The 13,866-nt window shown below is 44.3% G+C and overlaps 1 protein-coding gene across 1 annotated transcript in view; it reads left to right on the top strand.

The window, feature by feature from the left end:
* The window catches only part of DMD (dystrophin), a 1,354,185-nt gene that overhangs the window by 559,133 nt on the left and 781,186 nt on the right, over positions 1 to 13,866 (top strand). The window contains exons 27-29 of the mRNA XM_056862020.1: positions 2,587 to 2,769; positions 3,608 to 3,742; positions 5,333 to 5,482. Coding sequence (XP_056717998.1) covers positions 2,587 to 2,769; positions 3,608 to 3,742; positions 5,333 to 5,482 — 468 coding nt within the window. The remainder of the gene's footprint in view (positions 1 to 2,586; positions 2,770 to 3,607; positions 3,743 to 5,332; positions 5,483 to 13,866) is intronic.

The raw sequence follows: 13,866 nt of genomic DNA, 5'->3' as shown, positions 1-13,866 counted from the left end.
CACAGTTATATCCACTTGGCTTGATCATTCACTTTCATTATATATGACTGTTTAGAGACTTCTTGCATTCCTGGTTCAGCTTTCTAATGTTAATTAGAAGTGAAGATAGTGATACACATAGTAAGAGTCACAACACTGCACAGTGGTTTGTGCATAGGGTCATGCAAAAAAAAGAATTCGATAAATTTTGGGTTCGGGTTTATTGGGCTGGGTTTTTTTTGGTAAACCCAGAATAAGCCAAATACCCATACCAGTATTTTGGCTTTATTTCCAGGTCCACCCAAAAAAATTGGGTCCATTATAGTCTATGAGGATTTTTTTCAAAGCTCCTGTGGGGGCACTTTTGGAGGTAGAGTCACCAAATTTGCAGCATAGCTGCAGGGGACTCTCCTTAGATGGACACCGAAGTTTGGTGTACGTTGGGACAAAGGGGCCAATTTTATGGACCTGCAAAAGCATCACCCCCATCCAGGCATTTGCAAGCCGAACTGTCCATCGGTTTTCAGTTCAGAAATTAAGGGTTGCCAAGGACTGGCGGAAAGAGCTGACTGCCAGGCTGGCACCTCAAAGTCTGGAGGCTGACTTCATATCTGGGGTTCATAGCATAATGTCCACGCAAATTAGCTTCCAAACTGAGGAAAATGGCTTAAATGCAAAAAAAATAAGGCACAGAAATAATATATTTTGGTGGCAAATGACATCCTGTGAACAGTCCTTTATTATAGTTATCAAAAATCTGATTTCAAGAGATGGTCCCATTGTGGGGAAACGAAGCCTCTACTCAGGGCAACCTTCAGTTTGAGAGCAGGTTTTCAGAGGGTGGCAGTGATATTGGAGCCCGCTGAAGTCATGACTAAGGCAGCTCTTGTGAAGGAGATTACTCATCCATGCAGGTGAGCAGTCATGTTCAGAACGAAGCCTGTTCAGCAGCTGTTGAATCTAGTTCTTTTTAGTTGGAGCGTATATCCCTCCAGATGGGACTGGGTGAGGCCAGTCTTTTAAAATGACACTTCCAGACTAGTTTGGCCTGACCATTCTTGCTCAGATTACATGATTCCTACTTCAAAAGGACCCCAACTATGGGGCCCTAACAAAACAAGTCAAAGATAGAAAAATGGGAGAAAGCACAGAGCTATGCATCTGAGCAAAGGCGAATAGGCGAAACCCGAAAAGCTGAACATCTATCCAGCTTTTTCAGGAATCACCTATTCAGCTTCAGGCAGATTCCCAGGTTTTGGTATTCAGTCGACCCAAAACCCGAATATTGCTGAAACGGCTAATTTCAGGTTTATTTTTGGTTTGGGTATATCGATATGCACAACCCTATTTGTGCACCCAGACTATTACTTCCTTTATCTGGAGTATAGCACCCATGTCAAGAGTAGCCTACAGTTCAGTTGCTATGTGGGCAGACAATTCAACAAGCTTTCAACAAGCACATCCAGGACCTATCCAGATACACACACATACACACTCCAGTCAGACATGTCTTTAGAAGCACGTTCTAACACTAAGTTCTAGGTGGAGCTAATCTGCTCATAAGAATGTGTAGGTGTGGTTCAAGTCTTGTCCCCAATTTATATTTTATGTCTGCAGAGAATTGCATATTTTTCTTTTAACTACTTTCAGTAAGCATCACTTTGCATTTCTTATGGTGTTTTTTCATCAAAGTCTCATTTTAACAGATTTGCACTTAACAGATTGTAAGTCTGTTCAATTACACAAAACATTAACAAAGAAAAATACAATTATACTTGGAAATAAGAAAATGGAATGGGGACAGGCAAAGTATGTAATAAATGCAAACTACAGTAATGTTATTGTATCTGGAGGAAGTTTTTCCTTCATTCACATTTAACACATAAGAACGTAAGAGGAATATAAGATGATCAGATCATCTAGTGCAATATCATCTTTCACATGGTGGCCAATAAGCCCGACACAGAGATCAAAATCATTCATAAGGTGGCCCCCACACTGGTATTGAGAGGTTTGTTGTCTCTAAATATAGAGGTTTCCTCTATGGATAATAGGCATTGAGGGACCTATCCTCCAAGAATCGAACTCCCTTTTAAAGCCGTCCATGCTTGTGGCCATTAGTACATCCACTGCCAATGAATTCTACAACTTAACAACTCCTTGTGTAAAGAAATATTTCATTTTCTGTGTCCTGAATCTATTGCCTATCAATAATAAAAACTGGGTGTTCCCAAATTCTATTATTATGGAACCGGGGGGGGGGGGACGACGACATTTTCCCTATTCACTTTCTCCACTGCGTGCATAATTTTATAAACTTCTATTATGCCCCCCCCAAATCATCTTTTTCTAAAAGCCCTAGACTCTCCAGCCTTTGTTCAAATGCAAAATTCAGTATCCTTTTACTACAGCTTGCATACAATTCAAGCAGCATGGAACATATTGTATGTTATTATTACATTATCTTAGACAGTAGCCTATGCAGCATCTGTGCAGTCTTTACAGTATTTCCTTTGATTTGTATATATTTACAGTAATTGAGAGATTCATCCCTGTTTTGTCACCTTTCCATTCAGTAAAAGTTATAGTTCATTTATATATTTTTAGAGAGCAAAAGAAGAAGCCGTACAGAAAGTGGTGAAAGTGAAGCTTCTCACAGACTCTGTGAACAATTTTATAGCAAGGGCTCCACCTGCAGCTCATGAGGCCTTAAAAAAGGAACTTGATGTTTTAACTAGCAACTATCAGCGACTTTGCAGCAGGCTGGATGGGAAGTGTAAAACATTGGAGGTCAGTTCTTTGCAGCCCTAGGGGTGAGGGAGGGAGCAAGGGCACAGGGAGGGTAGACCACAAAACACCTTGTTGGAGGAAAATAGGCCACAGCTTTTATTTGAGTACAATTACAAGAGCATTTAGTGCAACATCAAGCTCAGATCCAGCACTGGCCAACACGCCTGCCAGGTGATGACATTGACCCTCACCCCAGACCACCTGCTGGGGAAAAACCAACACAGGATGGCAAGTCCAGGGTTCCACATTGGTGTGAGACACCACTGCATAGTTCCCTTGCCACCTTAGGGCTAGAGCCAAGTGACAGCCCCTGAGCTGGGCATGACTTTGGATGGCCTAATGCCCAAGACCCCTTATGGGAGTCCCCAGACCAAGGGAAGCAGGCATAAAGGCTCAGCCTCCCCCCAAGATTGGATCCGGTCTGATGCCCAAACTGCCTGTGAAAAGCTGTGACATGAACATACTGTACACCAAGAGCCCGAACATTGCAAAATGCCAAAACCAAGGGGAGGGCGGGTGGGGAAACTAGCACAGACTGAGAGGCTTGGTCCCTGGCAGCGACTCCTTAAATCCTCAGAGAGCGGACCCCAGTGAAGCCGTTGGCTTTTTGGTCCACCTGGGGGACCCATCCCCCAACCCAAATGGCCTGATGCTGATTGGCTCCCATGTTGGAGCCAGGGTCCAATCGCTGCTGCCTGTAAGTCACTGCTGGGGAACCAGGTAAGAACACCCATCCCCTGTCTCACTCCCAAGTTCATGATAATGTTTTATAGGCAGCTAATAATTTAAATATTTTCTGTTAAAATTAATGTGAACATTTTTATACCTTATACATTAGGAGGTATGGGCATGTTGGCGTGAATTACTATTGTACTTGGATATTGAAAACAAATGGTTAAATGAGATGGAATCAAAACTCAGGGCAACTGAAAATATTCAAGAAGGCACAGAAGAGATCTCAGAGGCACTAGATGTAAGTATTGTCATTGTTCATATATCAATATCTAGACAATTATAGAATTGGATCCAAAAGTGCTCTTCTGCTCGCAGAGATCTTTCAGTCGTAGAAGGAATCTTCTTTGAGTGGAAGATGCCCTTCTGCTTTCAGAATTAGTTCTTCCATAAGGGGAAGAGCATATTTGATTCCAACAACATCACAACTGAAAGGTTTGATATTAAATCAAAGCACAGTTTTCTCAGTCAGTAAAGTTTATGTTGCTATCTGAATCAATTAGGACCCTTGCATCCACATGACCATTAAAATCCCATGTAGTGTGACATCTGTACAGGTAGAAAAGATTATGTGGAGACATTAATTGTGCCACTGCATTGTTAGATTGGAGTCAGAGCTGTCGGAAAGAATAATGTGGTAATTGTAGTTTATTCATAGCATAATCTGAACCACAGTTTCTCCCTCCCTTCTAAATCCTCTGAAGTCAATGGGCTTAGAAGAGTGCGACTCTATTTAGGATTGCACTGACAAATGCTGAATACAGCTTGTCAGGTTACTGTGTGACAGTCATCCATCAATGAACTCACTTACATTGATTGATGTTTATATTGATGAAGAAAATTTCTACTATCTTCTTGTTACCTTAGCCAGCTTCATGTTGCCAGGATACTCTTTTTTTCCAATTTCACATGATCACTTTATAAGTGGGGCTTACTCTCAAGTAGATGTGCATAGATTACAGATTTTGGATACTGGAATTTATTCCCTCTTTCTTACCATTTTCATATACTTTCCTGATCCTGCTGCAACCTCAAGAAAAACCAGGTTGACTGGTGGGTGGGAAAGGAAGAAGCAGGAAATGGGGAGAGATTGTGGAGTCTTTCATTAAAAGGACAGAGGAAATAATGGGGGAGGGGGAAATGAAATGCCCCTGCAAGTCTTTCTTGGCCGCCGCTTTTACAATTTTAACTGCTATAATCATAATGTTGATAGATAAATTTAAGCCAATGCAAATGTTTGCCGTTTTAGACATTGTGATAAAAAGAGTATACTTTCCTCATAATTATTTTCTGTTTTAAGGAAAATATAAGGTTTTTTTATCATCTGCCTTTAAAAAAATTATGAGAGATCTAAATGTTTTTCCATTTGGCTTAAGGGAGAGTAGCTATAACAAATTGTTATGATCCGGCATGGTAGCCTGCACCACAAGAGGGAGGGAAAATTAACTACCCTTTTCCATTCCTCCCCTTCAGTGACATCTACAATTTCCACCAGGTGGAAGTCTTTTTTTTTCTTGGCTTCCTGCTGTCAGTAGCCTTTTCTTTACAATCTTAAAGTTTTTTTAATAGGACCTAAGTATAGGTAAACAGGGAGGGCTTTGGATGTAGGGTGGGAAACTAAGCTTGAGAGACTAAGGTGCTCATGCAAAAAAAAAAAAGTCAAATTTTAAATTAATTTTCTAGGCTGACCTTATGAACCCGTTACCTGAACAATAAAACTATTCCCTCCTCCTAAGCAAATTTAAGCATTAAACAAAAGAAGAACCAAATACAAAAATATGGGAAACAGTTTAATTCATTCATATCAGTAATACAGTTTATGAATTTGCAGTCTCTTGAAAATTTAATGCAACACCCAGAAGATAACCGCAATCAGATTCGTGAGCTGGCTCAGACTTTAACTGATGGTGGAGTTTTGGATGAACTGATCAATGAGAAGCTGGAGAAATTCAATACTCGATGGGAAGAACTGAAACAGGAGGTAAATTTTAAGAAACATTGTGCAGACTTTTATATTAAACAAAGAATTAATGCTTGGTTCCTGAACTGTGTTGTAAAGATCTGAAGAATATTATTAATGCAAAGAGAGACTGTGAAGAATTACCCTGCACCCCAAAATCCCCATCATGGTTTGCTCTAAAGGGATCTATGGTAGATCAAAGCAAGAGGGGAGAGATCCCTCCACTTAAGAGACATCTAACTTTCAGTTATGCAAATAGCTTAATGAGATAGAGATAATTTGTCAAGAATGCTATTCAACTTTGTATGCATTGCCTTCCTCACTTAAGAGAAGGAAGCTAGTGAGCATCTTTTTATCTAGCTCTTGAGAACACTGAATAATGAATAGTGCTTTTCAAGTGACAGATACACTTATGTCTACATATCATGAACAGTATGTTCCTTTATCAAGAATATTGAAAACCTTCACTTCCAACATTTAATATATTTCTTTAAGTTTGAACTAATTTGGGATTGTATCCAGCAATCTGTAAGTGGAAAGCAAAACGTACTTAGTGCAATTCTGCCTGTGCAAGCAGTAGTGTAACAGCTGCAGAAACACTGTGCATTCCTGAAGGGTGTAACCGAGTTGGCTTAGGAACCGACATGACCTCATGGTGGCGTAAGTGCCCTGTCATCCCAGGATAATGGGCACTTACGCCACCACGGAGGGCATCCCCACCAGCCCTGGGATGCCACGCTGCAGTGTGTGCCTTGGGCATCAGCAGGGCCTTCCGCTGGCGTTTTCCCAGTGCTAATCGCTGCGCCAGTGTCCCAGGAGGTGTCCCAGGGGTGTACCGGGGGGCAGAGCTGCCTTTAGGCAGCTTCTAAATCCCTTTTGCCCCAGGAACGCCTCCTGGGATGCTGGCGGTCCTGAGCAACCTTTTTAGGTGGCACAGGCTCGCTTTTCCCTATGGGGAAAAAAAGTCTTTTTTTCCTGTTTTTATTTTGGGGAAAAAAGGCTTTCCCCCCCTCTGTGGTGGCTGGGAAACCTCTTAGGAGGCTTCTCAGCTGTGCCATCCCGACCACCACAGTTTGCTCCCCCCCCCCCAGGAATGGGCTCATATAATTTGTAACAAAATAACAGCGTACATATGGAGCAGTGGAATGTACAACAAACTGTATAATTTAATTTAGTTTGGTTCTGAAATTGTAATATCTTCTGCTATGTCTTGCACATGTGGAAAAGATACATTCGGGGATACAGTCATGGTCAATTAGTGGGGAAAAGACAGCAAGCATTTTAGCACTTCTTTTACACTTTGGTGCTTGGGTAACATGCAGATATATTCTGTGGGATTTAACCCTTGGTTTCCACTATCAGTGTTAAAATAATTAAAATGATTATCTTGACATTACAGATCTGTTCTGTGTTGATCTTCCTTGTCTAACCCTTTCCCAACAGCTCCTGTATTGTAACCACTTCTACGGAATGTTTTGTTGTGTTACTTAATGGTTCAGCAATCAAGAACTAATGGTCAGAAAGATAAGGGGAAAGAGATATAATTGTTTTTCATGAATTGAAAAACCAAGGAAAGAAATCACCAGTTAAGAACTGTTAAAAGTAGGGCTATATTTTTCACAGATTTGGGGAATACCATAAATTGCCTCTATCTTGCAATAATTGTCAGTGCAAACATTTTGGACTGTCATATGCATTGTCATTTCTAGTATTCTGTAATTTGATTTAATTTCCCCTTGATGATGTTATCACATAGCCAAAACTGACAGGCTTTGGAACATCATAGCATTAGCTTGTTCAGTAAGTGATCCTGGATTGTCTAGGCGCCAGAAAGCATTACCCTCACTAAGTGGACTTTTTTTGGCCTCTGACATAGTTACATCACAAGATGTGATTGACTGTATAACACTGTTATGTCACTTAAGCTTTACATATATTTAATAACAGAGGAGAGAGGAAGGTGAATAAAAGAAAGACATTTAGCTAAACACATACCAAGTGATTTAGTGTGAAAATACATTACCTAGAGCAGACTTTTTTTAGAGCCAAGCTCATTTTTAGTCTTCAGGTTTTTTATTTTAATGGCCATATTTTCTAATTATTGCTTCCTCAAAGTCTAGTTTTAAACTCTTCAGTTTCTTGTAATTTTATTAAAGCTATGACAAGTGTTGTGGTATATATATAAAAAATATAGTGGTACCCCAGGTGTCATCACCAAAACAAAAAGCTACCTTCTAACCCTAGCCTAACTTCTCCCCAATTTATCATAATTCTATTATTGCTTTTAAAAGCTCCATTTAATTAAATAATAAGGCCAGTACAGAAAGCAATTCCAATCGATCAAAAGAGCCACATGTCTACTATATGCCCTGTGCACCTCTACAAACACACACAAACAATAATGTATAACACCTTGAATTACTAGCATACCTCTGAGCATGTCTTTTTCCACCGGTTTGTTGAGAGCCAGCGTGGTGTAGTGGTTAAGAGCTGTGATTTGGAACGGTGGAATCTGATCTGGAGAACCGGGTTTGATTCCTAACTCCTCCACATGAGCGGCGGAGGCTAATCTGGTGAACTGGGTTTCTTTCCCCACTCCTACACACAAAGCCAGCTGGGTGACCTTGGGCCAGTCACACTCTCTCAGCCTCACCCACCTCACAGGGTGTCTGTTGTGGGGAGGGGAAGGGAAGGTGATTGTAAGCCGGTTTGAGTCTCCCTTAAGTGGCAGACAAAGTTGGCATATAAAAACCAACCTCCTTCTTCTTCTTCCCACTACTGGGAGTTTTGTTTTCCTTTCCTTTTATCCCTTAGAAGCTCCTTGATCAATTGATCTTGAGCAGCATATATCTAGTGCTGGAGGGATATAAGGACTGAAACAAATCTTGCCACTGACAATGTAGCCTTGGGGTCCCTATCACTTAGTAAAAAAGGCATTATGTCAGTCACAGAGGCATTGGATTTGTATATTAAAAGAGGGGAAGTATAGTGCGATCGAAGTTCCTCGTAAAAGCGGCATTCTAAAAGGGCATGGGCTAATGAGTCAATAGAGCCAGAAGAGCAAGGGCAGATCCTGTCTGAGTATGGTATATTCAGAATTCTGCCCTGTATTACCATAGAAGGGTTAGCATTCAATCTAGCCAAGCAAAAAGCTCTACAGAGACGAGGAGTTGTTAGATAATATGTATAGGCAGGCAGACCACGTGGAGGGAGTATGCCGAAGAACTGGGATGAACAGACACGACGAGCACGAAAAGTAGTGCTGTTATAATCGAGCTCTTTAATGCGCTTTTTAATTTTGGCAAAAGCTTCAGTTTTCCCAAGATCTGATAACATATTGTGCGAGAAGCCCAACAACGCCAGTTTCTCATCTAAGATTTTTTGCCATGAGGATTTAAAAGGGTCATGCTTCAGAGAAGCTAGAAACCCCTCAGTGCTAAAGCACAGTTTAAGGTGTAGTTTAAAGGTGGCCAACCACGCCCTAGCTTCAAGTGACATTTGGCCAAACTCGGAATGAAGAGTAACGCTAGCAACACATCGAGGGGCATTTAGGAGTTTTCGTAAGAACTGAAGCAGTGGACGATCTATAGATTCATTGATGACTGTAATCCAGATGGCAACACCAAAGAGGATAATTGGGGTAATTTTCAGGTTAAAAACCTGAATAGCCCCTGGAATATATTTGCCACCTTTGGTGTGAAAAAAATTGACAATAGCACCACCCCCATGTTTAATTTTGTTGGACACTGCTTTTTGATGGCCATTCCAATTTAGGTTATGGGAAAACAGATTGCCAAAGTAAACAAACTCCTTGACTTGGTCAACCTCAAAGCCATCTAATACCCAGCAAAAAAGAGGCATTTTTCTCCTCTTAGTGAAGATCATAATCTTAGATTTATGATGATTTATTTTAAGACCTTCCCTAGAGCATACTCAGAAAAAGTTTGCAAAGACCTTTTCAAACCAATTCTTGTGCGGGACAGGAGAACTGCATCGTCAGCATAGAGTAGAATCGGGGTGGGATGACTTGCAAGCTTTGGGGGGTGGCAAAACTCTGAGAAATTGGTTGCCATATCATTCAGGTATAGATTAAACAAGAGAGGAGCAAGGAGGCAACCTTGTCTAACTCCCTTGACCAGCTCAAAGGGCTCGGTTAGTTCTCCTTGGTTGCCACAGCGAACCTGAGCTGTGAGGACGGTATGAAATTGCTGAATAAGCCATAGTAACCTCCTATCCATAGTAGAATGTGATAGTTTCAACCATAGCCTCTCCCTCGGGATGGTATCAAAAACTCCCTTAAGATCCATAAAACCCGCATAAAGGGTGCCATTTCTGGGGGAGGAATATTTCTCGGCTAGATAGGAGAGCACTAAACAGTGGTCTGTGACAGACCAACCCCTTCTAAAGCCAATCTGTTCCCAGCCAAGGATGTCATTACTCTCAACCCAGTCCAACAGCCTCTTTAATAAGTAGGAGGAATACAGTTTGCCTAAGCAAGACAAAAGGCTGATTGGACGATAACAGCTTGGGTCAGAGCGCTGACCCTTGTTAAAGATTGGGACGATAATAGTATGTCTCCAAGATTTTGGAATAGCTCCTGATGCATTAATTTGTGTGAATACAGGAGCAAGAATGTTGGCCCACCATTTGCTGTTGACTTTAAAAAGTTCGTAGGGAATTAGATCAGGACCTGGGGCTTTACCTGAGTGTAGGGAGTTTTGTTTTATGGGTTAGGAAAAGTCAAAAGCAACATGTGATGGATTGACCCAACATGTGATGGATTGACTCTATAAAGGAAGCCACGGCCCTCAGTTTGCAAGACATTTGGGCGACTGGACAGGTGCAGGCAGAGGGGCTGAGTTCACTTGGAGTGCCTTAAAGGTGGTTTCATTTATTAACGAGTGGGCACAACCTGAGTCTATTAAGGCTTTAACTTGTAATTGAGGACCTTTTCTATAATGTCATAATCTCACATCTATATATACAGTCTCTTCTACGTCATGAAAGGAGCCTTGGGTTTCGCAGGAACGCCTGCCGAAGTCTGCGGTATCGCTCCCTCTACCGCTCCCGGTCCGTTTTTTGGCTGTTCGCTGGGGGATTCCAAGTTAAGGGCTGGGAAATTCCAGTGGTCACCCTCCTCTGAAGAAGCGGGGGCTACTCTCCCCAGGGGTAGTAATTGTAATCCTGGACCCCGATGGGTCCGCTGGCAAAAGGTCCGTTGTCACTTTTCCGGCTTGCAGAGCTGGGGGGGCTTTTCTTCTTGGAGCAATGCTCCGCTCGGCTGTGGTGCCTCTTCCCCAAGTGCGTCCTTTCCCGCGGGGTGTCCCTTCTGGTTGGGAAGTGGGACTTGGCAGACCCGGACGTGATGGGCAAGTGGCCACAAAGTGACCCATGGCAATGCAAACGAGGCAGGTTCCTCTTTGAAATCGCAACACTCTTCCTGGAGTGGTGGAGCCGGCCTCCGCGGGGCCGGAGGAGCGGCAGGCTTGGGAGGGTTTCTCTGGGTTCCCCCCTCCCTGGCCTGCCATCGGGCAAGGGAAATAAATTGGCAGCGGATTTCCACTTCCTCCGCCAGTAAAATCCACTCTTCCAAAGTGGCTGGGTCTTGCTGCATGTATGCCCAGTTTAGAATCTCAGGATGTAACGCTGCTCTGAAGTAATGCACCCGGGTAGCTTCCGTCCAATCCACTATTTTATTAGCGAGTCTTTGGAATTCATCCGCAAACTCTCAGACTGAGGAGGATCCTTGACGGAGCTGTAGGAGGGCATGTAGATCAGCGTCCTGGGTCCTCCAGGGGGTCGTCACTGCCAGGTGACGCCACTGATCAATCACCAGGCCAAGCAGCCGGGTGTCCTCCGCGTCAGTTCACAGCGTCTCCTCCAAGACAGCATGCAGTAAGTCGTGGTCCTCGGGGAGCTCGTCCTGCGCCCCAAGCCGAGGAGTCGAGTGTCCAGGCGAACCCTCCAGGTCTCCAGCCAAGTAAGTAAGGACCAGTGTCCTAATGTGAGCTCTAGCCCAGATTCCAGCAGACGGCAAATCCACAAAAGCAGTTTTATTGGTTATCATCGACAGGTTTCAGAAGCCATATTCAAAAGGACACTGTGAGGGTTCCCAACCTCCCTGTGCAAACTCCATAAAATCACTTGCTCAGACGGTCATGCAGAAACAAGGAACTTTATTGGAAGCTTCAGAGAAGTATAGGCCTTACACTGGTAAAGTTGCAAGTGTTAGCAATTTCACAAAGACAGGATTATAACCCCTACAGGGAAACAGATGTCAAATGTATGTTATGGGAATCTACGAGATAATAGTGCATGGTACAGGAACATCAAAGACCTCAGGAAGCTCATTATTGCTATCTGCCCACCAAGGCCATAGATGGTGGGAGGGAGTCGGAGAGAGCAAGGGAGGTGGACGTGGGAAGAGACATTCCAATCTGGGGCCTGCTAGCCGCAGCGCCTGAACCAAGGAAAGGCAAAAGGTCTGGACTGCTTTTATGAGTCCAGGGGGGGGGGAACACACAAGGCAAAGGCATACAGACCCTCACATTCTGCCGCCCTTAAGGCCCCCCTCCCCCGAGTCCGGGCGGACGAGGCTTGTCCGGATAGGCAGAGTGAAACTCTTGAACCAGGCGGGGAGCCGCCACATGGGGAGCGGTCACCCATTCATCATGGGCGGATCCCAGGTGCTTCCAGCGGATCAAATAGAACAGTTTTCCCTTTTTCAGCTTAGAGTCCAACACTTTAGAAACTTCAAGATGCAATTCCCCCCCCCCCCCACAACCGTAGGAACTTCGGACTTAGGGAGGGGGTGGAACTGAAGGGCAGCGACGTACGGTTTGAGTAGGCTGATGTGGAACACCGGATGCACCCCTCGAAGAGACTTGGGAAGTTCCAACTCTACCGTGACGTCATTGATCACTCGGGTGATGGGGAAAGGACCTACATACTTGTCACTAAGCTTTTTGCAAGGTCGAAGTGAACGTAGGTTCTTTGTGGAAAGGTAAACCTGCCCTCCCACCTTGAGTTCCCACCCCGGAGACCGATGTTTATCGGCCTGGTCTTTGTACTTGCGCTTGGCCCTTTCCAGGTTTTTCTGCAACCAGGGCCAAGTGGTCTGCACCACCTGTACCCAATCCTGGACCTCCTGCACCCCTTCAAGTTCAGGAGTGATGTTAGGAGAACCAAAGGGCCCAAAGTCCTTTCCATAAACCAGATGAAAAGGACTGAAACCTGTGGAGGAATGGGGGGCATTATTATAGGCATATTCAGCAAAAGGCAGTAGGTCTACCCAATCGTCCTGGTGGTAATTGACATAACACCTTAGATAGCATTCTACTACCGCATTGACACGTTCGGTCTGACCATCGGTCTGGGGGTGGTAGGCTGAAGAGAGTCCTTGCTCTTCCACCCCCATGACTTTTAGGAAGGCCCTCCAGAATTTGGCAACGAACTGGGCCCCTCTGTCGGAGAGGACCTTCCGCGGGATCGAATGATGCTTCACCACGTGATTAACAAACAGTTTAGCCAACGTCTGGGCCGATGGTAGCCCCGCACAAGGAACAAAGTGAACCTGTTTAGAGAATAAGTCTGTTATCACCCACAGTACAGTTTTCCCCCGACTTGGGGGCAAATCAGTGATAAAATCCATGGCGATCACTTCTCAGGGCATGGTCGGGGTCTCCAGAGGCTTTAAGAGTCCGGGGGGCTTTCCCATCCGTTGTTTGGCAGTGGCGCAGACGGGGCAACTGCGCACGTACAACTCCACATTGTCTCTCATACCTGGCCACCAAAATTGACGCCGCAATAAATGCAAAGTCTTTACAAACCCAAAATGCCCCGCAAGTTTGGCCCCGTGAACCATTCCCAGCACCTCTTTTCGGAGTACTTCGGGGACATAAAGCCTACCCTCCTGCAACCACAAGGAGCCTTGTTGGTCGAGATGTGCGGGGAGAACCTGCTGATCCGCCTCCCTCAGAGAAGCGTCTCGGAGCCGCTGTTGAAAAGCCTCCGGGACTCCCTTGAGGGGAGGAACATCCTGGCAGTGGGACTGGGACCGGGTGGTTACTGCAAGTCCCGAGACTTCCCCTCTCTGTTCAGGGGTAAACAAGAAATCCACCGGCCGGTCAAAGTCATTGCGGTACTGGGGAAGCCTAGAAAGAGCATCCGCTAACGCATTGTCCTTCCCTGGCACATGTTTCAGGACAAAGCGGAATTTGGCAAAAAACTGTGCCCAACGAATCTGTTTCGCGGTGAGCTTTCTAGCCCCTTTTAAGGCCTCTAGGTTCTTGTGATCGCTGCAAACCTCAAAAGGGATCTCTGCCCCTTCCAGAAAATGCCTCCAAATGGTGAGGGCATGTTTAACAGCAGCGGCTTCCTTTTTCCAAATGGCCCAGTTGATTTCG

Source organism: Euleptes europaea, chromosome 16, assembly GCF_029931775.1.
Source record: "Euleptes europaea isolate rEulEur1 chromosome 16, rEulEur1.hap1, whole genome shotgun sequence".
In the NCBI taxonomy this organism is placed as follows: domain Eukaryota; kingdom Metazoa; phylum Chordata; class Lepidosauria; order Squamata; family Sphaerodactylidae; genus Euleptes; species Euleptes europaea.
This window is presented reverse-complemented; position numbering and strand designations above follow the sequence as displayed.